The 27,024-nt window shown below is 34.9% G+C and overlaps 1 protein-coding gene across 1 annotated transcript in view; it reads left to right on the forward strand.

Annotated features, from left to right (window-relative positions):
• LOC6036051 overlaps positions 1–27,024 on the forward strand; it is a 747,764-nt gene that overhangs the window by 577,128 nt on the left and 143,612 nt on the right. The window contains exon 6 of the mRNA XM_038257515.1: positions 1,488–1,601. Within this exon, the coding sequence (XP_038113443.1) occupies positions 1,488–1,601 (114 nt within the window). The remainder of the gene's footprint in view (positions 1–1,487; positions 1,602–27,024) is intronic.

Genomic DNA, 27,024 nt, shown 5'->3' on the forward strand with positions numbered 1-27,024 from the left:
AAACGGGGTGACTTTGATAGCCGGGGTGACTTTGATAGGTTTGCAATTTTTCCGAAAAATGAAGAGTACAATTAAAAAACGTAAGGAATGGTTCAGAAACATAATGACATAAATTTTTGAAAGGTTTATAAAGTTAGTTAACTATAGTTAAGAAAATGTTGGTTAAACTCATTATTTTAAACTTCTCAAAGTGTCATGATTTTCTCAATGAACATGATTTTCAATCGGAAAACGGAATGCATTTTCGGATTCTTTGGACAATTTTCCACTAGGAGAAGGTTAAATAAGTTTATAAATAATAAATAATATGTGTTTTTGAAACACAATTAAAAAAATCTCCAAATTTATAGGCAATTTAAGTTGAACAAATTTCATGTAAAATGTGAAAACTTGTGATTCGTGCTTCAAATTCAGTATAAAATGAAATATAAATCGATAATTTTATAAACAAAAGAAGTTTTAACAAATTTCAGGCAAAATTCCGACTTTTTAACAATTATACCTGAAATTAATATGTATTTTGTTAAAAAGCTTATAAACTTAGTTAACTTTACATAAACATTGATTTTTTTTTTCTTACAAACTATATCAGCTACATTAGTAATGATACATTTAACGTACAAATAAAGTTTGAACATCTTAAATATAATTTTAACAAGAAAAACTTTGACTATCAAAGTCACCCCGGAATTAAAACAAAGAATTTTTAACGTAACTATTTTTCTAAACACTATTGAAAAAACTTTTTTTCCAAAATAGTGCATGGACTTTGTGTGGCCTACCCCAGTACATGTTTTAAAAATAATAATCTTGAGAAAAACCTTACCTGTTGGAAAATATTCTAAAAACAAATTGAAATCCTATCAAAGTCACCCCGGTTTACGGTATTTAAAATTCCTGATCATTTGACACTCATATACCTATATGAATCATACTGCAATAACTTTTTTTTGTTTTTTTTTTTTTGAGAATCATTGCATTAATAAATGCAGGAAAAATTACATATCTAGTGATTTTTTAATGTAATTTCAATTAAAATGGATAGCTCACATCATCCCGATTCCAAAACACTATCATTTTGAAAGTTTGGATGATTTTTCATAGGATTATAGCCAATATCTCCCATATAGCCTAAATCCCTTTAAAGCTCTGTGCTTCAGTTTTGCTTAACCGAGGCAGCTGAACGGATCATAACCGGGGTAGTGCAAAACCGATGCGGGCAAAACCTGGGCATGACTGAAAAGATTTTTAAAAATAATTGGAAACAATGTTGTATGGACACTGGATAGCCGTCTATTTGACGCCCAAGTTAAAGTTTTTTCAACAATATTTTTTTTAAAACGTTAATACTGGATCAAAAATCTTGTATTAAAAATGTTGATTAGTTCAGTAATGACATAGATAAATCAGATGAATTGTAAAATAGTAATATCAATATTAAATATGTAGAAGGAATTAACAAATATCTTTTTCTATTCAAATTTCAGTTCTTCCCGAGCATCCGGTAGTGCTGAACCAGTGGGGCCAGCAGCTGAACAGCTCCAAGCTTGGACCCAAGGAGGAAGGCGATGACATCGTGCTGAACTGCAGGGTCGTTGGAGGTAAGTTTTGAATTTGTTTTCTGAAATCCATACAATATGTGAAAATATCGAGAATTTGATTAAAAAAAACAAGCTTATATAATTGAAAAACTAACTTTTCAAAACTCCACCTCAATTTGCACCACCAACACGCCAAATTGCCACCAATTGTCAATGAATTATCCCGTCGCGTTTTATTGCCCCTCTTATTAGGTTACCGAAAGTTTTCATGTTAGTTAAACAACACCGGTAATTCACCTGCCGCGCCAGACCTGGCAAACGACGCCCTCCGTTCCTTCATCGGCTTTCGTCCCACGAGAGTAGAGAGAGCTTCCGCCAATAGTTGCACGCTCCAAATAACAAGAAAAGTTTTCCAATAAAATTTCCATTTAATTTCACCCATTTAAATTTCAATATTCCTGCTCTGGTGCTGCCACCTGCCGGAAGTGGCTGAACCTGGTGAAAGGTGTGCTTGCCTATGTGTGTGAGCGTGTATAAGTGAATTTACTGAAAAGCCTTCATCCATCGTTGATTTCCATCGTTTGAAAAGCGGGAGAACGAGGCAGCATGTCACCAAACGTCAAATGTTTCCTCCTCCACACCACCACCCCCGCACTTCCGGTTGGCAGAGATGCCGAGTGGTTCCGGTGCTTTGTGAACAAGCTGTTCTAAAACTCAAAAACTCAAGCACACTACTAACAACTACTCAGGGGGGTGGAGTGGGCGGTTGGGGCACTCCTTCCCCCCCTTGGGATGGCAGTCCCGGGCAGAATTATCAAACTAATCAACGTCTTTGGAGCGGAATGAAACAGAAAACTTTTCCAATTTGCCGTGGCACACACACACACAGTCGTGGTACTTGGACGAAGTCAGTATCGGCTTGTTCATGCTTCAACAGTTAGTCAGTCACTCAGTCAGCCAGGTCGTTCCAAGCTAAAGGTGTGCGCTTTTGTGAAAGGGCTCTTTGCTCTGCAAAAGTGAAAGGAAATTTGATGAAATAACTTGGGAAGGTGATGAGGTGACACTTGAATAGATTTTTTTTCAGGATCACATTTTGAAACTGATTTTTATATATTCTTATGAAAAATTTTGATTTAATCGAAAATCATTTTTTAACATTTACAAATTTCGATAAGAAAATGGAAAATGATTTTGATGTTGATTGATTGTTAAAAGAATAATAACATAAGTCTGTACAGTTGTACTGATTATACTTTTCCTTTATTAGAAACACATTGATTCGTAGTTTTGCAAATTGTTGTCCAGATGTTCTGAACTTGTGCGATTGTCTAACCGCCATACAAATCAGTTTTTTAGTACGGGCGATTGTACACAATTGAAGGGTCTGAAAGCTATTTTGAAAAAAAAAATCAACTTTGATTATAGACGGTAACAATCATTTAAATCAATTAGTAATAGGGGCATTATCCCTATATACCATCCATTTTAAATATTTTTTGTGAAAACTCAACATTAAAAAAAAGCTTATCTTTTTACAAAAAAAAAACGTTTTTCCTATTTTCTTTATATTTCGAGAAGATAATGTTTGCCAGTTTAACCTATTTTTGTACGAAATTTTACAGTGATTTCAAATTTGATAAAACAGAGCTAAGATATTTGAATTTGATTGCGAAAAAATTGCAATTTTTCTGAATTTTCAAACATTGCCTAAAATCATTGCAAGGTTGCAAAATTAAGAATCAAAAGCTAATATATGGATTCTTTATATATGTTTTGCTTAATGAATCCAAATCTGTAGTAAAATTTTATGAAATTAATCAATATAAAATAAATCAAAATACAAAATAAATCTTATTACAAAATAAAGTTTATTGATTCCGATAGATTTTTAATCTAATCTTATCTAATCTGATTTAGATAGATTTTGTTAACAAAATGTTTAAAAAAATATGTTTTCCTTTAAATAAAATAAAAACATTTTCCTGAAAATTAAGCTAAGTTTTATCCGCCAAAAATTTCAAATGAAGCCTTCTTGTACACAGTAAAAAAAGAGAAAATTTGGAAGGTGTACTATTAGAAATTTTATAAAGCAAATTACCGCAATTTAGACTGAAAAGCAGGATTCCCAAGTTGTCAGATAAGTCTGTGAATGCCTGATTTTTCAAGTTACAGTTAGTTTTGACAGATTTCGACAAATTTTTCGTTTTCACCCAATTTTGAACATCTTTTTTATTCAAATGAACGAGTTTAATTGAAAATCGATTGTAAATATCGAAATTGTAAATATTTATTCCAATTGAAATGAAAATTCAACCTTTTAGAGGCCGAAAATTCATAAAAACGTCAAAATGTTGCAAGCATTTGATTAAATTCATATCATCTCTCCCTTTTCCCCATACACAAATGTTATATCCATAGATTTTTTTCTGCCAGATTAATTCATTTTTGATTTCGTCAAAATTTAGATATTTTAAAAATAATGGGTAGAAATAAAATGCATTTTAATGCACTTTTTTCGTAAAAAAATGATGATTACTTATATTTTATGATTTATATTTTCATATTCTTTTTGTAACATTGGAACATATTTATTTTTCTGACAGTTAAAAATATAGACAAATCTCGATCTTTTCCAATCGGAAGCGTTCAACTAGGACAATTCTACGAAAAGTTGGAAGATTTCATAGAAATCAATAACAAAAGAATCCTTTTCGTTTAATACTGCGTCTGAATTCATTCTTGAAGCCTATAAAAGAGCTTGACCAAATTTAAGGAGCTATTAGACTATAGCAAACAAACAAACTCGCCAAATGTTTGCAGGCTGACGTTTCTGCAAATAAATGCAGGCAAACTGCCAAACTGTCAAAAAGTTTATTTGTTTGCGAGTTTATTTGTTTGCCAAAATGTTGATTAATCACCCAGAATGCTTGCCCAAGTAACAAAAAGTGTAAGGAGTTCTACAAGAGCTCTTCGGGACAGCAACAGCTATCGCGGACCAAACTGCTCTGTTGTAGCTATCCTGAAGAGCTCTTGTAGAACTCCTGAAACATGTTGCTACTTGGGTGAGGTTATTTGGAAATCAACCCTTTTTGCATCTAACAAAAATATTTGTTAACATTACTATTGGAGTACTCAATTCAATAATGCATAAGAGGGACTTATGGAACTTTCAAACGGAACGAATGACACTGCTCTGGAAACCCGAAAGACATTTTTTACGTTATACTAAATGAATTTCAATATATGGAAAGTTTTACAATTTTTGTGAAAAAACATTAATATTGTTTGGCCTAAATCAGACCAACACGAAATCATTCCACCTTCCAGATCATGGACGATGGGGGGATAAAAATTCCAGCGAAGCGCTTTTAATTCCAATATTAGACGGATGGGTGAAAACCAATTTATTTCCAATTTACCGTCCTGAGCCTTAGCCGGCTCAGACCAAGCGGCCAGGTGCCAACGCAACACGAAACTGGACCTCGGCGACGGCTGCGGTGCGTCGCACACGATGCGTGGACAAGCGATGAGACGATCTCACGGTTTGGTTACTCCAATTTTTGACGTTCGCGGTTTTCACGGTGAAATCTCCTGGCGGGAAACGGTAGGGTTGCCAGGTTGGACCAGTCGCGAAATTTTGCTGTCCAGTTACCATTGCAGTTTGCGCATTTCTCGTAATTGTGAAAAAAAATAGTTATTTGCTGGCAACCCTGTCCCTTCCCGGGGGTACGCATCGCCTGCGTGGCATGTTAGTGCCATGTTGCGGTTACTGTCTATTATTGTTATTATGAAAATGATGGCCACTGACAGGTCTAGAGATTATATTTTTTGCACACGCGCGCGTGTATGATGGCACTCTCTCTCAGGGATGTTGTCCGGTGTGTTGGCCTTCTAGGCAGGAACGGACATGGTGTTTTGTCGAGCGGACAAGCAAGCTCCGTCGTCGTCGTCGTTGTTGTTGGGATGAACCAGGAAATTGATGGATTAGTGATTTCGGTGAAGGACTCGTTCTGGAGCTTGCCAGCTCCGAGGCCGAGGAGAAATATTTCATTTCCCGGCCACACGTGGGAAGGATGTATGGACACGAGAAGAATAGCAAATTTGACGAAAAACTGGCTAAACCGCACAGCAGGGTGACCGGGTGATGTTGTGCTGTCAGTGTTGGAGTAATCTGCGGAAATGATTGTGGTGGAGCGTATTTTTGGCATGACATTAGTTTGAATAGTGAACTAGAGAAGATAATCCCAGAAAAGTCTGCCAAGCCTCCAATCCATCTAGCCGTATAGTAATCACAACTCGACATTTTCGAGTTTGATGTCAGTAAACCATTCAGTTTTATCAAGGTATGATAGATTTAGGCTCTCTGAACGCATTCCAATTGACAGAAGTGAACTCAATCACATAAATAAAATTGTTAATTTCATATATCATGTATATGTATCATATATCATTTATACACCAAATTAACCATTTTGATCTTCTTTGCAAGCAAGCAGGCGTCATATACAAGCATGTAGCTTTTTGCAAATGATTTTGTGAGGATTGTCTACACTTAGATAGTTTAAATCAGGTAATATCACGGATTTGTTCATAAAATACATCCCCATTTGTATGCATAACTTTTTATGTTTTTAAATGAACTTCATAATTTTGAATAGGAAAACGGATTTAAACGATTCCTAAGATAATGGAGTGACAATGTTCTATTCTCACAAAGTTATTTGCCCAAAATTTGATTCTGAGTCGATATGTATACGCGAAGGCTTTCCTCGGTGAGGAGGGTGAAAATATGTTTTTAAAGTTCACAGTAAATTATAGTACAGTCCAGACTCGATTATCCGAAGGCCTCGGAAAAATGTTACTTCGGATAATCGAATCAGGAAAAAAAAATGTATTCGTTGCCTAATTTTTTATTGTTGAGCTTAAGTATGAACCTTAAATTACGTTAAAGTGATTTAAAACTTTTAAATCCAAGATGGCGGCCAATATGGAGGTGTTGAAATATTGAAAAATGCATTTTATTATTGATCAGGCAATCACCTATTCAAATTTGACTAAAATGGGGTTGCAGAACTAGAATTTGATGTTTAAAACAAGAATAAAATTTTTTTGTTCGTGATTCGATTATCTGAAGTCCCATACAAACCTTCGGATAATTGAACTTCGGATAATCGAAACTTCGGATAATCGAGTCTGGACTGTATCATGAAATGGGATTGTGACAGATTTTATATGAAAAAAAAATTATAATTTTACATGAGGAAATTTGAATTTTACATTTTTTAGGTTTAATTGCTCCAAAAAAACAAAACCTACCAAATTTACACCCTTTCAGTTTTATTTTTTTACTGTGCATTTAAAGTTTGTGCATTCGTATTACAAGTGTACAAAGCTCAAAGGATGTTTTGAATTTTGATATTTTTACTCAATTGTTTGACTTAATAATCTTAAGGCAATTTTTTTTTAAAGTAAAGGCTGTTGCAAATCGTTATTGAATTGTATGTCCCTCGATTCTGATCAAAGTCGAGGAGGGGCAAACAATTAAAAATATAATAATTGAAATAATATGCAAAGGTTTTAATATTTGCATAAAAAGGGTATTTAAAAATGCATTTTACACCAGTCCAGTTGTTTTGCAATCATTATATCTATGTTTGACGGGATTTTTTTCATGAAAAAAACTTTTTGCGGGACTGTACACTGATATTTCATAAAAAATCAATGTATTTTTAAAGGAGTTCAAACATGTTCAATATGACTATAAACGCATGAAAATGCATTTCCGTTGATTAAACTTCTATTTCCATTGACATTTTGAGGTTTTTCGAAAAAATATCTATTTTGTCCCCTGATTTTTAGGCCCAAAATACAAAAAATACTACTAAGCATTAAAAAATCAAAAAATAATTTAGTAGAAATAAAATTGTCAAAACAAAACAGCGTTGCAACAGTAATATTTATTGAAATATAATTCATATGTTTTCCCAATTTACACAGTAAAATATTTATCAGCTGTAAGATTTTTCACTTGAGTAATAATGTGTTAACCTTTTAATGCCCAATTTTTTTTCCAAATTATTTTTATTTTATTGTTTTATTTTTCCCGTGTTTAGAAACTAATTTTGAGCAACTTTTGTCCTACGTTAAACTTTACTTCACTTGTTTTACGTTTTTCATTTTATATATTTTAATTTGCATTTATCTTGTTTGGCTTATGTTTGTTTTTTGTTAGTGTTTGGCCTATTCTATCACCTCCAATGCGTAGAGGAATAGTCTGGGACACTACAAAAATTACTGCATACTTTTAATTTACTTAAAATTTAGGAAATGTTTGTAAAAAACACAGCCAAAGTTGACCTAAAAAAAAAGGCATTTTTAAAAACATTGGCAAAGTCACATAAAACAAGTTGGAAGTTTTACCCTAAAATTTTCTCAAATTTTAAGAGTTCTTTTTAAAGATCAAAATCAAAAATGGACTTTTGGTGATTTTTTAAATCGAAGCCGCCCCCGAGGCGGGATTGGGTTGTAGAGGGTTAATAATAGCTGAATGAACCACAACATTCTTATCTAAAAACAATTTGAACTTATTGTTGGTTGATTTTACAAAAGAAGTGGGTTTGATTAAATGTAAATGTAGCTTTTTTTGTGATTTCTTTTTGTATAAAATAGTTAATGGACTGGTTTCGTAATGCAATTTTTCAGAATATCAATTTACTGTAAATTTAAAGAGCAACACCTAGCGGCTATAAAACTTTCAAAATTCCTCCGATTAAATCACGATTGCAGATACCGCTCAGGCCTGTCACGCTGTCATCGAGCTGCCAAATCAAATCCGAGTCCGAGCTTTCGGTGATTGAAAATTCCTGACATTTTCCGAGACGAGATTAGGCCATTAATTTCATCGCCACCAACTCAACAACCTCACCCGCTTCCTCCGTCAGAACCTACCTAGAACTGAACGTTGACCGGTTCTTGCCCGAGAATCCTAGCCGGACCGGCTAAAACGCACTCCATCAGGTTCGACCTGGATGTGTCCGGTTTTCGTTGGCCAGCAGGCCATCAAGATTAGAGTGATGAGAGTGTGATTGGCATGGCTAATTAAATTATTTACCGACCTCCTCACTCTCCTGGCAGCACAACTTTTGGGGCACGTGTGTGAGTGTACTCCTGTGTCCTAAGGGAGGAAGGGGGGCTTGGGGTGTTTGCGGCAGGCAGGTGTGGGCGGGCAAGAACTTTTCCGATTACAATTTTGTGCTGACTTGTGAAGAACCTCTCGATGATAGATGATGCTTTCCGGGGCCGCCCCGTGAGGCACTCAACTCAACTCACCACTAGAGATAGCTCTAGGAACCTGATGTTCAAGCTTTTGACGGCTTTTGGGACAAGCTGAAGCTGAAGCCACTGAACCATAAATTGGCCATATCAATTTGTGGTGTGACCTTCCTCCCTCGCCATCGGAACCGTTTTTAAGGGGGTGGTGGGTCGAGTTGTGAGGCAAACGGTTCTGGGAAATGATTGAGTGTGTTCCGTTGATGGACTCGGGCTGATTGAGCGGTGTGGCCAACCTTATGATTAATGTTTTTGGCAGAGCCGGTTTGTCCACGAGGGCTAAAGTTGGAGAAACTGTTGTGTCAGCTGACGAAAGTTTGACATTTTTTGATGAGTTTAGGTTATTTTGAACAATATTCATAAAATAGCTAAGCAGTTAAATAAGACCTCCCCATGACATTGTGCGCAAACATTTCATCTTGATACAATCCAGGATCAGCTGGAGAAAGTTTCCAAACAAGGCTGGCGGTTAATGCTGACGTGAAGCTGTACAAATGATCTTATGCTGTCCGTGTGTTGTTTGAGAGCATGTTAGTTCAGAAGTTTTGCAAGTGCAGCAGCATCAAAACATTCTGCCAAAGTTTATCTTGTGAAACCTGACGGAAATATGCACTTACACACACACATGCAAGCTCAAACGACTCAAATCTCTTTCCCCTTGTATGTCTTCTGTCAGTCAAACACTTATGATGCAGAAATGCATGCACTGAAGCACACACAAATATACTGACATGCTCTGATATGGAAAATAAACTTTGTAGGAATGATTTTTGTTAGGGGAGATTGGATCTCTTGAAAACATTTTTTTATTGTGTCCAACATTTTGCATGTCATAATTAGAGCAGATTTAGAAAAGAAACTCAAAGGTTTCGAAAATTTAATTAATTAATAAATTAATTAACCAATTAACTAATTATGTTTAAAAATATTTTGAAAATCAACAGACATTTTCTGCCAACTCAAACGAGATCAGAAAGTTGCCCCGACCAGTCTTCGATTTCCGTGAAGCTTTGCTCTACGGGGTAAATTGACCCCTGGTCACGAATCCAATGTCCATTTCATAAGAGAAAGTGAATAAGGTATCAAAGAAGAGAAAGAAATAAGGTATCAAACGGACTTATGTGTAAAATTCATTAGATGGCGTACTCAAAACATATAAAAAAGGTAATCTAATATAATCTAACCCTATAGCGCAGCAATCCTTTAGGAAGCATCCTGGAAACACAAAACTACAACAAAAACAAAAAAACGTAATTTTCATTTCGAAAAAATATTTAAAATAGTCAAAAGTCGAGTGAAAAAATATTGTCAGGCCAATGCTCTACAAAGTTGTAAAAAAATAATGCATTTACATAAGAGGTTTGGTTATCTGACACATTCTTTGCAACTTTCTTTTTCTTTGATTAGTAAGAACAACATTTGTTTTTTCCCAAAATCCATTTTAGAAAGTTTCAATTTATGTGAATTTTATTAAATCTTGAAACATTTAATTGTATTTTAAATATTTCTTATACCTTTGGACACAAGCAGATTTTTTTGTGAGAGATATTTTTTCTGGTTTCTGTGAGGTTTTTATACACTTTTGAACAAGGAAATTTTTTTGAAAAATAGTCTGAAATTGAAGAAAAGTTTTTCAAATAATTATTGAGGATTGTTTGAGTTCTTAACGTTTTTAAGAATAATATTTATTAAAAAAATGCTGTGAATTTTTGCAACTTCAAATCCTTGAAAAATACGTAATTTTTAAATAATATTTTTTGTGAGTTTTTGTAAGCTCCAAACATATCAATGCATTTTTTTCCAAATATCATTATTTTTTTTATAATGTATCAGAGAATTATCAATATACTAAATTGAATATTAAAAAAAAGAAGTATGAAGCAAACAAATACAATACAACTGTTATAAGATATGTATTGTGAGATTCATTTGATTAAATATGAGCAGTTCAATTAAACATATTTCAAATACAAATTTGTGTGATTGGATTTAATTAATTTTGTATTTATAATTGAATTTATTTATTGTAATTTAAACTTTTATTGTTCAATAAAAATTGATCAAATAAACAATCAATCAAAATCAAACCTAGACAACGCAGTAAAACGTAATAAAAATAAAACGTGATCAAATACATACGAATCGTAGGCTACGATAGTTTATTTCGTAGTTTACACTTTAATTTATAACAAACAAAAATTTTACAAACACTTTACTGAACACTAAATTCTGATTTTTTTTATAAAATATTATATGTTCTTCGGGATTAATTTTTTTTTGTCCCTCGGCTCTAGCCGGGGCAAAAAAATATATAAATATTGAAATAACAAGCCATTGTCTCAACATTTAAATGCAAAAAGTGTTTTTAAATGTATTTTACACAAGTTCAGTTGTTTTGCAATCATTAGTTTTCAAAAAAAAGTAAGATTTGGCGAAAACAAACAAATTAGCGAAAGAAACTTTCTGCGACACTAAACATCGAAAATTTTAAAAAATTCAAGAGATGTTTAAATCAACCCAAACATGCTAAAAATAATTCTGAACGCAAGGGAATGCATTTTAAATCAATTTAAGCTGATTGCACATAGGGGAAAGTGGGGCAAGTGTAACAAGCTAAGGAAATGCTCGTTATAACCCATTAAAAACGTTAAAAAATCTGTCGGATTTATTAGAATCATCTTATTTCAGGTCATGACTGAGACTTTGATAGAACAAGTTTTTAAAAAATTCTGTTTTTTAATATAAAAAATTGATTTCTTTTTTTTTTCGTACGTTCTACTCAACTAGTGGGGCAAGACGAACAACCCGTTGGGGCAAGAGGAACAATGCATGAAAAAACATGCTAATTTACTAACAATTGAACTATTATCACTTAGATACATCAGATTAGGATGAATTTGAAACGTTTCTTTCATTTTTAGATTAAAAAATAATATTTTACTAAAAATTTGACCGTTTTTACGAAAAAAAATATTACTTAGATGATAAATAGTAAATTTTCATGATATTATTATATCGTGTATGGACAATTTTTGCCTTCCTCACCTCACTGAGGCAAGGCTATAAAATCACTCGAAAAATGAACTTCTTAAATACACCTCTTAGATATACCTTCACGTATACCTATCGACTCAGAATCAAATTCTGAACAAATGTCTGTGGGGATTTGTGTAGACATGATTTTTTTTCCACACAATTATCTCAGAACTGGCTGAACCGATTTTGGCCGGATCCGCCTTATTCTGTTCGTTTTGGGGTCCCCTAAGACCCTATTAAATTTTATTCTGTTTAATGAAGTACTTTTAAAGTTATGCCAAGAAAAAGTTTTTTTGTAGCTACAAAAAGGGTGATTTTTGCATAACCTCAAAGGCCGGAGTCGCGCAGCATGCGTAGGGATTTTGGTTTGACCACGCGGGGGATTGGCAGCCACACCCCCTTGCATGCGTATCGCCCGGTTGCCACATTGCTTAAGCGGTGTCTTCGTCTCTTCTGGAAAAAATCTGAATTAATTATGTTGCTGCATCATTTTGTCTCGACAAAGATTTACACGAACTTTTTACTGAAATATATAACTCATGGGACTTTTCTCCTTTATTTTGGAGAGTTGGTAAAAAAATTAATTGAAAATTGCTGTTCAAGTAAAACCAATAATTAAAAAATAAATGAAAAAAAAATTAAAAAAAACTCTTAAATTAATTTGTAAATACAACCTAAAATACAACATGAATGCGAGGAAGGCACCAACCACCTTAAGGTGGATTAAGTAACGTTTTAAACAATTGATTATCAGTTTTTAAGAACTGTTATGTATTTTTTTCACAATAAAATATGTTGCTGCAGCAATTCGTATTTTGTTCCATACTAAAAATCCATATGGTACACTTGCCCCACCTAAACAAGATTTTTTAAAGCTCTCTACAAAAATAACCAAAACATAAATCATACTTTATAATACGTGCAAGTCATTGGTAGGGACACTACTGATCTAGGAAAAATAGCATTTTGATAAAATAAGCCTTAAAACGAACCCTAAGCCTTATTTTGTACATTCCAAATATTATAAGGAATTAAAGGTTTTGAAAAAAAAACTTCATTCAATATTATGCTCCGTGGCGTTTACGTCGTTTTGGTGGTTATGCGGTAGTAAATCAGCTAATTGCATTGCAAGCAACTATTCCTCATACTGGAAATAACCAAAATTGTAAAAATTACGGCCTTACTAGCGAATGTTCCTCTTGCCCCATATGGTCGTCTTGCTCCACCTTCCCCTAAATTTCCTTTGAAATTTTGAAGTTTTTGAAAAAAAAAAATTTTGCTTCCCGATTTTTCGGGCCAACTTTGAAGGGGGTGGTGACAAAAACTTTAAATAATTTTTGTACCAGCCTTAACATTAAAAAAAAATCATTATTTTCACCAACTTCAATCTCACTTTACAAGTGGTCAATCTTTAACAAATTCGCTCAAAATAGCCATAAATTTTAAAAATGCCCAAAACAAGTGTTAAAGTAAATAAAATCTTATTTTCAATTTAAATTTCATAAAACCCAACTCTACCCTAAACTGCATATAAGCACTAGCACTGCAACTTCCGTTTATCCTCCACCTCTGCCCAAAGCTCATGCCAAACATCAGCGCCAGAATTTGAAACGGAAATCATTGCTCATCAAGTCGGGGGCCTGTTGATGTTGTTGTTTCCCTCTTCCCGTCGACATATGTCGAGGGTGGTGGCTCCAACTTTTGCCGATGCATTTCGCCGAACAAGTTGCTGTGTGTGTGTGTGTGTGTGTGTGTTGTCTTAATTCCAAACTCTTGTTTTGCTGCTGGCCTGCGGCGGCTGTCCCGAGCAGGGGTAAATAACACGGGAATACCAAATTTTGGTATTACTTGGGCAAATAACAGCGACCAAAATGTGCCCTTGGTTGCCCAGTAATAGATGGTAAAATACCATGAAATCATACCAAAGTCTTGTATGTGAAAGGGCACAACAATACCAAAACATGTTATTCCAAAGGTAAAATAATACCACAAAATAAAATCATTTCAATACCAAGTTGAGGTCTTCTGGATTTTTGAACATTGCTTGAATACCAAAACTTGGTATTGCCATGGTTTTATTTTTAGGTATTCCCGCGCTTTGGAAAATCAGATTTTGGTATTCCTGTGGTCTTCCACAAACATGATTTTGGTATGATTTCATGGTATTTTACCATCTATTACTGGGCAACCAAGAGCACATTTTGGTCGCTGGTATTTGCACAAGTAATACCAAAATTTGGTATTTTCATACCATTTTTAGTGCAGCAGTTGCAGTTAGTGAAAAAACGGAAATGATCCATATGCAACAGCCAAATCTACTCACCTGATGATTCCATGTTGTTCTTAGTGATATTCTTCACCACACCGAATGCATTTGTCATTGATGAACGGCCTGTGCTTGAAGTTCTTGAAGCTTCTGAAAAATAACAAGATTGAAAAATAAGTATTATTAAAATGAAACCGGATTGAAATTCACCAAAATTCAATAATCTGTTGATTGACTCGTTTTTCAAAGTATTTGGTTATCCCGACTTAAAGAAATTTCAACGTTTTTGAAAAAAATATTAGTGAGTATATCACAAAAAAAAATCAGCTTTAACATTTTTATGTTTCAAGACATTTTAGGGCAAAATTAATTATCTCGCCAAAATTTTTAAAAAAATTCCATAGTTTCAGAGAAAATTGATGAAACCTTTCAATACCAAAATAATACCAAAATGTGCCATCCTGACTTAGAAAATTTTCCACAATTTCAAGTCATTTCTGTAAGGGGTATATCAAAAAAGTTTAAAATCAAGTTTGAAATTTCCGGTTTTCAATGAAAGCATTCGCTTTGAGACATCATTTTAGTGCAAAATTAATTATTTTGTCAAAATTGGTCAAAACTTTCCCATAGTTTCAGAGGAATTTGATAAAACACTGTAATACCAAAATAATACCAAAATGTGCCATCCTGACTTAGAAAATTTTCCACAATTTCAAGTCATTTCTGTAGGGGGTATATCAAAAATGTTTAAAATCAAGTTTGAAATTTCCGGTTTTCAATGAAAGCATTCGCTTTGAGACATCATTTTAGCGCAAAATTAATTATATTGTCAAAATTGGTCAAAATTTTCCCATAGTTTCAGAGGAATTTGATAAAATACTGTAATACCAAAAGAATACCAATATGTGGTGTTCGACCATTGACAAATTCTGCAATTTTGCAATATCAAAACAATACCTTAAATTGGTATGATACCACATTTTGCTCTTGCATAATCCTTAAGACAAATTTTCAAGGGTCCAGGAACACCAAAATTTGGGATTGATACCAGAGAAAAGTATTATTATGCATTTCCCTTGTTATTTACCCATGCTCGGGGTGTGGGGTGTTGGGTGCAATATGCTGCCAAGTTTCACTTTGCGAGTTGTTGTTTGAGGTTGGGATTCGAACGAGCTTTAGCGGAACTAGCTCAGCTTGTATCACCGAGTTGAGTGATTTCTATGAAATATGGCGGGGCGAAATACTGCAAAATCTGTATGAAAGTTTTCCGGGAGTTTAGAATGTTTGTTTATGCTTGCTGGTAATGCTCCGTATTGATCAACGATTCGGTTTCCGCAATTTAGAATAGTTTGAACTGCATCAATTCACTTGAATTGCAGCGGTACGAAACCAACAACTTCCTACGAAACTTTGTGAGCTTTGTTAGATCGAGCAAAGGACTTCGAAAGCAATTTCCGGCTGGCTTCAGCGAACAAACTAATAAAAAAAGCAGCACGATGTCGTTCGCCGTCCAAATTCCAATCGACGAAGACTGGCAGTCTCTGCAAGAGTTCGGGCATGACGTTTCAAAAACATCAAAGATTTGAGACTCTTTTTTTTTTGCTCGTCTGACCGACGGTCAGCGACCACATCAAAGATTTCACGAAAGCAGACGGGGGAAAAGTCGAAAAAAACTATTTTAATTTCGAACTACTCGTAAACACTTGCCTAGACCTTTCGTCAGCACGTGAGCTTCGATTGACGCAGAGGTTAAAAAATCTCATCAAAAAATAGTCCATCTGTCACGAGAGGAAGCACGTTTCAAGAGCAGAATATCGTCTGACCGAAGATGAAAAAGTAACCGCAAACGTGGGGTTTCAGGTTCAAAGAAACTTCGACAGAATGACGAGATATCGATTCGAGACTTTTTGAAATATATTCGACTTCAATCATGAGATAATTGTGAATTTATTAAGGTAGAGAATTTGCGAGTTGAAAATTGAACGTTGAACATTGAACATTGAACATTGAACATTGAACACTGAACATTGAACATTGAACATTGAACATTGAACATTGAACATTGAACATTGAACATTGAACATTGAACATTGAACATTGAACATTGAACATTGAACATTGAACATTGAACATTGAACATTGAACATTGAACATTGAACATTGAACATTGAACATTGAACATTGAACATTGAACATTGAACATTGAACATTGAACATTGAACATTGAACATTGAACATTGAACATTGAACATTGAACATTGAACATTGAACATTGAACATTGAACATTGAACATTGAACATTGAACATTGAACATTGAACATTGAACATTAACATTGAACATTGAACATTGAACAATGAACATTGAGACGTGAGACTTGAAACTTGAGACTTGAGACTTGAGACTTGAGTCTTGAGACTTGAGACTTGAGACTTGAGACTTGAGACTTGAGACTTGAGACTTGAGACTTGAGACTTGAGACTTGAGACTTGAGACTTGAGACTTGAGACTTGAGACTTGAGACTTGAGACTTGAGACTTGAGACTTGAGACTTGAGACTTGAGACTTGAGACTTGAGACTTGAGACTTGAGACTTGAGACTTGAGACTTGAGACTTGAGACTTGAGACTTGAGACTTGAGACTAGAGACTTCAGACTTGAGAAAACTGGAAACTTGAACTGCTAAATTAAAACTGAGATTTAAGTTTAAATCAAGCATCTATCAATTTTCACTGAATTGTGCAAATGGTAAGCAGACAAATTTCAGCAAACTCACTAGAAAATTAAGTTCATTCCAGGTATTGCTCACTCAACAACAAACTGATCTTTGAACGTTGGTTGGTAGCACCACCAAACCCAGTGACAAAGCTCACTTTCGTGAGGCGACATCCAACAAAGCAATTAGTCTAATTCATTCCAAGCGATGGTACTAAATAAAATTATCCTGCATTCACAAGTCAAATGCAGCAGCACCGTAATGCAGCTCATGCGCCATATGTATGGGGTGATGTTTAGAGACAGGACGAAAATCCACCGTACTGGAACGTGAAAACATACCCTCTACATATCTGCACTTCATTAGGGGGAACATTCAAAGCTGAATTCAGCAGGCAGGGGTTCTTTGGAAAATCCATTTGATTTAAATTTTACTAATTTGGACTGGATTTTATAAATAATTCTTTAAATTTATTTACATAATCCTAAATAACTATGATGACAAAATTTTAAACCCCAAAAACTCAAGCCTATCCTTAACATTCGCCACCCCTCCCAAAACAAGAAGCCACTCAACGCTAAGAAACTTTACGACGAGATGTCCTGAACCGTACCTTCCATCCTTCTATCCAAGAACCAGCATCCTTGACTCACAGGCCCAAAGAAGCCCCTGGCACGTCGTAAAATCCGTAATTCACGTGGTGGAGCGAGCGTCATCACACAAGAGGGGGCTCTATATTAGCCGCCGAGAATCTGTACATCCTTCTTCACTTTGTGTGCACCGCCCGAGCAAGAACCCTACAGAACCCGGGCCACAGATTAGACGACGATGCCCACCGAGGCGAATTGAAGTTCCAGCACAAACGTGTGTAGTTTCAAGTGTCCCTCGCCTCCTCCTGTCCACTGCCACGATAAAGATTATTATTATTCATTATTAAGCTGGATAAATTGAAAATTATGATTTACTTGAGGCGAAAACCGCTTCCCGGGAAGGGATTCTTTGTCGGGGACGGGTTTGGAGTGATGACATTGGAATGATTAAGGACAAAAGTGGTCAAAATTTCCATATTTTAGTGAACTCAACCAGGATGTTTAAAATAATTTCTGTAGAAAATAAGCATCAAGCTTCAATCTTTCAGACCCACAAACAATTTCTATTTTATTACTTACCTTAATCCCAAACAAACTTTAGTCGACTCTCTCCAAATGGTTTGTGATGAAATGATCGAAGTGAAGTGATGTGAAATTTGGCCAAATTACTTGACGTGAAAATATTCCCTTTAAAAAATCTAAGAATAGTCATGTTTTGATTTGCATACATATCAATTGTTTTTATAAAACATGTTATAATGTGCAAAAATGTATCACAATAACCTGTCAATTATACATAAAAGAAGGTACAGTCAACTGAGGTGAATCGGGACCACAGACTGAATAGGGACAGCAGTTTTTACAGCACTGAAAGCTTGCAATTTGGAAAACGGTGCATTATTTTTGTAATTTTGTGTCTGTTTTATCCGAAACCAAAACTGTTCAAATATTGTGCAGTCCCGATTCACCACAGTCGACGGTATAATTTTATCAAATTTAATTTAATGATGTTTTGGAATTTCCTTGGGTCCCGGGAATTGTCTGGAAAATCAAAAATGCAACTCTTTATTCCCGGGAGTTTCGAACTCTCTCGAATCTTCACCTTCTAGCCACAATGTCCTAACTAAAAAAAAATCTGATATTTTGGTAAAAAATCAGGTTAAAACTGCACCCAAGCTTTCAAATTTGAGCAACCATTATTAACTTGCCTTTGGCATCAATCATGAAGAAGTAAATATTTTCAATTTATCAGCACTTGTATCGAAAAGTAATACTTTTCGATCTATTGAGCTAAAATTATTCTAATAAGATAAATATAAAATAGCCTAGCGAAAAATGTGCTCCAAAATTTAAAAAAAATATTTGTATTTAGGTTATTGCAAATTTAACTTCAAGTTTTATTACCCCTCCCTTCCTCCCTCCCACACTCCATCGAAATTTCTTCAAAAAATCAGGGGATAAATCATTAATTTGTCAAAGAAAAACTAGCAAACCAAATAGTAATCTTTTCAGAATAGATTGTATAACATTTTCCATTAAAAAAAACTTTTTAATATTTTAACAAATTTTGAATTTTGGGACCACAGATCAGTAAAAGACGTCAACATTTTGAGGACAATTTATTTTTGTGCTTCAAAATGCAATAAACAACTGTCCAGCTGTTTTGCAACCATTAGTTTCTGAAGTAACAACGTATAGAAAAAAAAATGCGAAATAAAAAGTTTCTTAAGGCGCTATACATCGAAATTTCATTAAAAAATCTAAATATTTTTAAGCGAGCCCAAACATTCTAAATATTTTTATCATAGCAGAAAAATGCATTTCAGATTATTTCATTTGATAAGACTTCTATTTTAATTAAAATTTTGAAGTTTTCTGATTTTTTTTGCTGCCATACTTTATGGGTCAATTTGAAAAGAATTGCAACGGCATGAACAAAAAAGCTCTTTAGACTTTAGTTTCTTTAAATGATTTGTGTATTTTGAGGAGAGACATTCCATCCTAAATTTTTCGCTGAGGTAACTTTTTAAAAAAAATCGTGACATCACCTTTAAACTCTATTTTTTAGCTAAAAATCAAAAAATCTAATAGAAAGGGTGTGCATTTTCCTTTCAGTGTATTTTTTTTTCGGAAAGCCTGTCCAAATTCCTACAAGTTTTTTTCCAAAACCATCATTTAACCTGTAAGTTTAAAAATGTTACTAGAGAAGTACCTGAAAATTCCTATTTTAAGCTGGAATTGCTAACATAACTTTTCTTAATTCACATTAAAAATGCCATAATAGTAGTTTATGCAACAAGTTGCAAAAAAAGGATTTTTTCAGCACGAGTCGTACATTTATCCAACGAGGTTCACTGAGTTGGATAGATACGAAGAGTGCTGAAAAAATCAAGTTTTGCAACGAGTTCCATACAACTTTTTTTGCAATTCCGAAAAACACCCATTGAGTGAAATTTTAAGTAAAATTTTCATGTATTTTGTTAATAAATCGTTTAAATAATTTTTTTTTAAAAAGTGTTACTTTTCGAAACAAGTGCTGAAAAGTTCAACTTTTCAGCACCCATTTCAGTGCTGAAAAATAGAACTTTTCAGCATTTATTTTGAAAAGTGTTGCTATTCGATTCTGCTATTTTTGGTACAGAAAAGTAGGCTATTTCGTCGTTCAAGAATGACAGGAAAAGTAAGTAGTTTCACGACGGAATTGCAAAAAATCGTTTTCGTCTCGGAAAAAAAGTATGAAAGTGTGTCTGTTTTGTCTTTTGATTTTGTTTTTTTTTTTATTTTACTTGTTTTTATATTTAATCAGATTTTTCAAACTTAGAATTATAAGATTTTGATCAATATGCATATGCAAACCCAAAACAATGTGTGGGAACATTGAAAACAAAGAAATCAGATTCAGATTCAGTACAACGTAAAGTAGTACGAGGTAAAAGTACACATGGGGCAAAGGTACGCACCGGTATTTTTGATACTTATTTTTTACCTAAAAAGCTCATATTCGAAGTTTCGACTTGTTTTAGAGTAAATTTTATGCGTTTACAAAAATAAAGTTTTTGAAACTATTTGACCATTTTGATCTTATATTCGAAAATTTACATAATAAGGTTTACAAAACTTCAGGTTCACGAAATAGTTGCCACCATTTAATTATTGTTTAGCCTAGCTAATTACCTCTCTAACCTTTAAAGAATTTTTGAAATTCCTCTTTTTCTTATTTGTTACCATCTGTTTTCCCAAAAGAAATTTGCGGGGCAAAGGTGCGCACTGAAATTTCCATACATTTTTGTGTGAAAAAAATTTAAACACATTTGATAACTTTAGTTTTTATAAGTATTGATTCAAAATCATTGAAAAATAGTATTTCTGCCAAAATCAGACCAAAAAATAAAACTAATGCAAAAATAGAATGGTTTTAACCCTAAAAATTTATCTTTAGTTATACAAGTACTACTTTGTTCAAGTAACTCAGTGTACCATAAAATTATCTTGATTTGGGGTACAAACTGACCCCCTATTGAAAACTAGATGGAATATTAAGTTTTACACATAAAATAAGCGAAAAATACCCGCGTAGTGCGTACTTTTGCCCCACATACGGGGCAAAGGTACGCACTTCATTTTTTAGAGCAATTGCCTGGTTCTCGAGACACAGGCGATTTGTGGTAAATCCTAGTACTATGTTTTGAAGGCACGTGATAGGGGTACCTTTCGGTAAATAAGCCGATTCTGAAATATTGTATCCCAAGTAGCACTCATAACTTGTCGTCTGTTGAATAATAGTTAGACAGCTGTTTTTGATCAACATACGAGACAAAATTTCAACGTTAGTCAAATAACAGCTTGTTTCACTACTTGTATAACTGACTTATGTAACTTATGAGATTTGTGCCACACAAGTGTTAAAACACAGTCAACTTCACTCTTTTCCAACTTTAACACACAACATAGGAAATATTTTCACATGTTTGGGAGGGTACGCACTTGCTCCTAACTCCATCCAATTTGTTGATTTTCACTATTTAAACAATTTATTTTGGAACACTTTTGATAGAAACCTGCTTGCTCACTTCCTATTGAGCTATTTATCACTTTATTTCACTTGAAAATACTTTTTATGAGCTGTAATTGAACGTCAAAGTGCTGATATGCCAAGATGCTGTTCACTCATCTGCAATGTTTTACTCGAAAACAGTTTGTTGGATAAAAGCAATATTGCACTGTTTGTTTCACTGCTTACCTAACATTATCATGTGACGGCATCTTCTGAAAAAATGGGCGTGGCCAACCATTCTATAAATAACCTTAGGTTATCTCGCTTTGTTACACAAATGTTTCCGGAGAATAGATTGTTTAACTGATGCTCAACATACATATTCAACTTGACATTGCGTGTTGTTAGGTGGTGTAAATTTGTACATGAGGAATTTAGAGTTTCAATAATGTTTATTTATTGTAGATTGCAATAGTTTTGATTGTTGACCGATTCATTTGTGAACATATCGCTGGTAAAAGCTACAAAAATTATCAGCTTCTAGAGTTTATGATAGAGAAAACAACAAATCAAAATCATACCGGTTTTCAATATTACTCCGTGGTACGGTAATCGAAATGACAGTTGAAACGGTTTGTTATAACAAAGTTATATAGTGGAGTTATAAAACTGACTTGAAACAAACTTATATAACTTCAACTCCAATGACAGCCTTCGTTGGAGTTAAGTTCTTTAGCTAACAAAACAGACAGCAGCCTTCTTATTGACGCTTGGGCCAGCTTGTTTACTATGAAGCCCCGTGGAGAGATGTGGAAGCGCGCCTGGACCTGCCGTGGAGATAACAACAAATCGTCGAAGTCATCGGATCGAATCTTGCGAAAGAGGAAGTTCACCAAAAAAGGAAAATCTAAAAGTTCGCCTTGCAGGGAATTTCACACTAATCACATGCACGCCATGATTGTTTTTCTTTTTTTAAATTCAATTTCGAATTATTTTAAATAAATCTTGCAGAAACAAGCGTATTTTTTTATAAGCTTCGTCGTTGATTGAAATTCTAATAAGAAACGTTTGTTTACATGTAAGTTAGTCGACGGTTAGACAGCTGTTTTCAATCTAACTTTCCTTTCCAGTGTGCGCTTTGATTTGACAGCAAAGCCGTAAACCACGCCCCCTTTTTTCGTTGAATCTCTTGTTAGATAGCACAGTGTTGTCAAATACATTTGTACAACTTACTCTGATAACTTGCATCTTTTGCTGACAAGTTATACAACAGAAAAAAGTGCGCTTTTTCCAGTTCACAGGAGTTGTAGGACAAGTTGTGGTAACGAGACGGATTGGTTATACAACCTGTTAGGAAATACGATTATCTGACAAAGTGTGTTGCTTGGGATGGTCACCGGTGACAGAGTGATGGTCATTAGGTGCGTACCTTTGCCCCGCTCTACTCTACACAGCTAAAAAAGTAGTAATCCAGCTGCGTGTATAAGGCCTGGGTGTAAAATAAATATTGCATTATTCTATGCAATTTTATGTGATTTTACACCCTGAAATATGTAGCCCATCAGTATGGGAAACCTACTTGTCCGTAATGTCAAGCTCATATATGCGTTTATCCTTACAACTTTTCAACGGTCTGATTGCCAAGTAGGCTAAGGCGCCAGTCCTTACTGTTGGTGCTGGGTTTGAATCCCGTCGGTTGCAACTTTTTTTTGTGTTTGCAAAAAATGTACATGCAGTGTGTAATATTAAGTGTTTATTTTGACGAAGGTGATGTGCATGCCATTATGGCCGACAGCTATAAAGTCAACTTCGTTTTCGATGTGCATGCTTTTGCATGCGATTTTACCATCGGATTTTTTGCTGTGTACCATTAGGGGATTCTGTTTCACACAGCCAGACGGGCTCAGTTATCTCGGACAAACCAATTTCGAACTTAATCGTAATTCTTTTAATTTCTATCCTATAGAAGGTGCTTTATTAATGTTACAGAAAAACTTCACATAGCATAAGCAATCATTTTGACCAATTTTGTCAGAAAATGCTCCCACTATCCATGCTCCATCCTTCTTACGATTACCCGCCTGTCGGTAGGGAAACTTTTGGTTCCTGGATTGCCATAGTCGACTTCTTGGCTTCCGAGCTAGGCCTCTTCCCTGCTGGCGGTAGTCGCAGATTCCCGGAATTCCACCACCGTCCGCATGCCAACTATGTCATCGCGCGTTTGTTTCTGGTATAGGCAAGTCTGGTTATTCATCGGGTTCTCACCAGCCAGGCCGGAAGTCCCGGTGTTGGTATGCACCGGTTCTTGTGTAAATTGGCCCCTCCGGCTCTCCGGATGGGGGAGATGACGACGGGCGGTAACTTGCATAGTAATGAATCAATTAAACTTTTGTCATTATCAGCAGGGGCGGCTCGACTCGAGCTTGCGGAGGGCCGGGACGACGGTGGTCGTGGCGATATCTTGAAGTGGGTTTGACACGTTCAGTGAATTTTCGAACCATCAAGGCGATTAAGTTTTGCATTGTTGGCAGGAAAGGTGCATGGTATAGCTGCAATTTTAATGAAATTGTCGTTATGCGATTGTAGTTCTTACTTGAAAATAGTTGAAGTATTCAGAACTGAAATGAAAACAGATAGATGCTTGAAAATTAAATGCATTTCATTTAACTGATTTAAACAACTTTCCTAACATCTCAGTGTGTGTGTCTTTTTGAATATATATGTTGTGTGTTTAGGTCAGAACACTTGAAGGCCCTCATCGGCGAACTTTGAATAAATACAACAACTTGACGTAGGGGTAAAATTTGGTAGGAGCGAAAGGGGGACTGACTTGGGTAACAGGTGACAAAGTACATAGGAACAATTTCCCAAAGAGTTTTACCTCTGAGTGGAAGGACAAGAGTTTTTGGGTGTGGAAGTGCCAAAGCCTGCATATTGATTATGGCAAGAACTTGAGTGTTGGGTGAGAAACTTTTGGCAAAATGGTATAGTTTGCTGCATAAACGTTTTGTGAAGATAGGAGAATGTATATATTTACGTTGAAATACTGTATAAATCAGTAACCTTTCTTGAAGTTGATTTTAAAAGATTTTAATTCGTAAATATCACCATTAATCAGCCAAAGGAAATAAGAAATCCTTCAAAAACATTCCCTCTATTAAAATCGATTTCCAAGATTAATAACTATATTGTTTTTTAAAGTTGCACACTCAAGAAGGTATGTAAGTTCTACTTAATAATACTATTTTGATATTTATACCGATTAAAACAACACAAATGTTCTCCAATTTTTAAATATTAGGTTTATTTTTTTTTTTTATTGACACTGCATTTATTTTTCATCAACGAGAACCTTAAGTCCAAAACCCGATTTAATCCCACCTGGGGTGAGATAGAGCCTTTCTTACTAAAGAATATAACAATGGTAGAACTTTTTTCAATTCATGACATCGACTTTGTTTATTTATAACGTCAGCACAAAAGAAAGTCTTATGATGAAAGCAAAGTATTATAAATGATATGATTTCCAAAAGAAATAAAAAACGCAATTTTCACCAAAAGAATTAATTCTATCGTACAATATGCTTGTACGTTTGTAATCAAACAAGCGTTTATGACAAACGCGATCATAGCAAGCTTCCCATGCGCCAGTGACAATGCACACCGCGGTTTTGGTTTTTTAGCTTCGGTGAACCGCGTGAGCCGCACGGTGCAGGGAAGCTAGCCTAAGAAGCTTCTAAGAAAGTGACAGAGTCAGAGATAGCTATTTTCATCAACCGCACCACTACACACTCAATCGCGAGAACCTTAGGTAGAAAGCCATTGGCGTCGCCAGCATTGAAAACATTGAAAACGATATAAACGATGAAAGCTTGGAAAGCTCCTATTGGAATCCAATGAACCCTGTTAGATAAACTTACGACAAATGAAGTCTACATTTAGGCGTTTTTAGGAGCGCACGGGAAACAAATTGATTGTAGCCGGATGAATGTCCTATGTCACAAAAGTTTTTAAATAAACATTGGACAGATATGTAAAAACGGACAGGGCAAAAGAAACCGAAAAGCTACGATATCTTACATGTTGTAGAAAACATCGGTAGACAAGCTACTACAAACGAGCATAAGTCGAGCCAGCAAATATATGCGCCAGCATTCTCGCGCCAGTATTCGAAGCTCAACTTGACAACTTGTCGACTTGGCGAAATCGATGCAGTGTGATTTTTTGACGATTTTTCCGCTTAAAATTCATGCTGAATCGACATATTTACGAAGATGAAAATGACGTCCTGGCTTAAAGTAAAACCTATACCTTTCTTTAGTAAGAAAGGCAAAAAGTAAATCGTTCTAAAAATTGATCGGGATTGCCGATCGATGTCGAATTTGTTTCAGATGCTCACTCATGGTCTGTACTATGAATGTAGCAAGAAATTTTGAATAAAATCAGAAATGAAAAATGCTGGCGAAAGTCACCAGGTGGGCTTTTACCTTTTTTTAGGGATTTTTTTTCTTTTGGTAGGTTAATCAAACGGCTCTAACTCCAGAACCAGATTATGGATCTGGATGAAAATTTGGGAGGTTGTAGAACTCGAAAAATGCAATTTTTGAGATAAATAAAAAATATGAAAATGAAAAAAAATTACCATATTTTCATTTGAAAACTGTGTATTTTGTTGAAAAGTCTGGCCGCATCCGAAAACAGATGGATATTTCGAAATTTGCGCGGCAACTCACCCAGGTTCAGCACACTAGCTTTCATCTGCATTCAGAAGAATCGAAATCGGATTTATGGGAGCTGAGAACGGCGCGACACAAAATTTTGCAAAATTTTACCACATACGAACATCACTCGACCTCCACGGAATTTATTTTCTCAAAATTCGAGGATTCGAGATAGACGAGTTCTGTCAAGGTGAATCGATAGAGCGTCGAAAATCGATGCAGTGTGATTTTTTGACGATTTTTCCACTTAAAATTCATGCTGAATCGACATATTTACGAAGATGAAAATGACGTCCTGGCTTAAAGTAAAACCTATACCTTTCTTTAGTAAGAAAGGCAAAAAGTAAATCGTTCTAAAAATTGATCGGGATTGCCGATCGATGTCGAATTTGTTTCAGATGCTCACTCATGGTCTGTACTATGAATGTAGCAAGAAATTTTGAATAAAATCAGAAATGAAAAATGCTGGCGAAAGTCACCAGGTGGGCTTTTACCTTTTTTTAGGGATTTTTTTTCTTTTGGTAGGTTAATCAAACGGCTCTAACTCCAGAACCAGATTATGGATCTGGATGAAAATTTGGGAGGTTGTAGAACTCGAAAAATGCAATTTTTGAGATAAATAAAAAATATGAAAATGAAAAAAAATTACCATATTTTCATTTGAAAACTGTGTATTTTGTTGAAAAGTCTGGCCGCATCCGAAAACAGATGGATATTTCGAAATTTGCGCGGCAACTCACCCAGGTTCAGCACACTAGCTTTCATCTGCATTCAGAAGAATCGAAATCGGATTTATGGGAGCTGAGAACGGCGCGACACAAAATTTTGCAAA

Source organism: Culex quinquefasciatus, chromosome 2 (assembly GCF_015732765.1).
Source record: "Culex quinquefasciatus strain JHB chromosome 2, VPISU_Cqui_1.0_pri_paternal, whole genome shotgun sequence".
Classification (NCBI taxonomy): domain Eukaryota; kingdom Metazoa; phylum Arthropoda; class Insecta; order Diptera; family Culicidae; genus Culex; species Culex quinquefasciatus.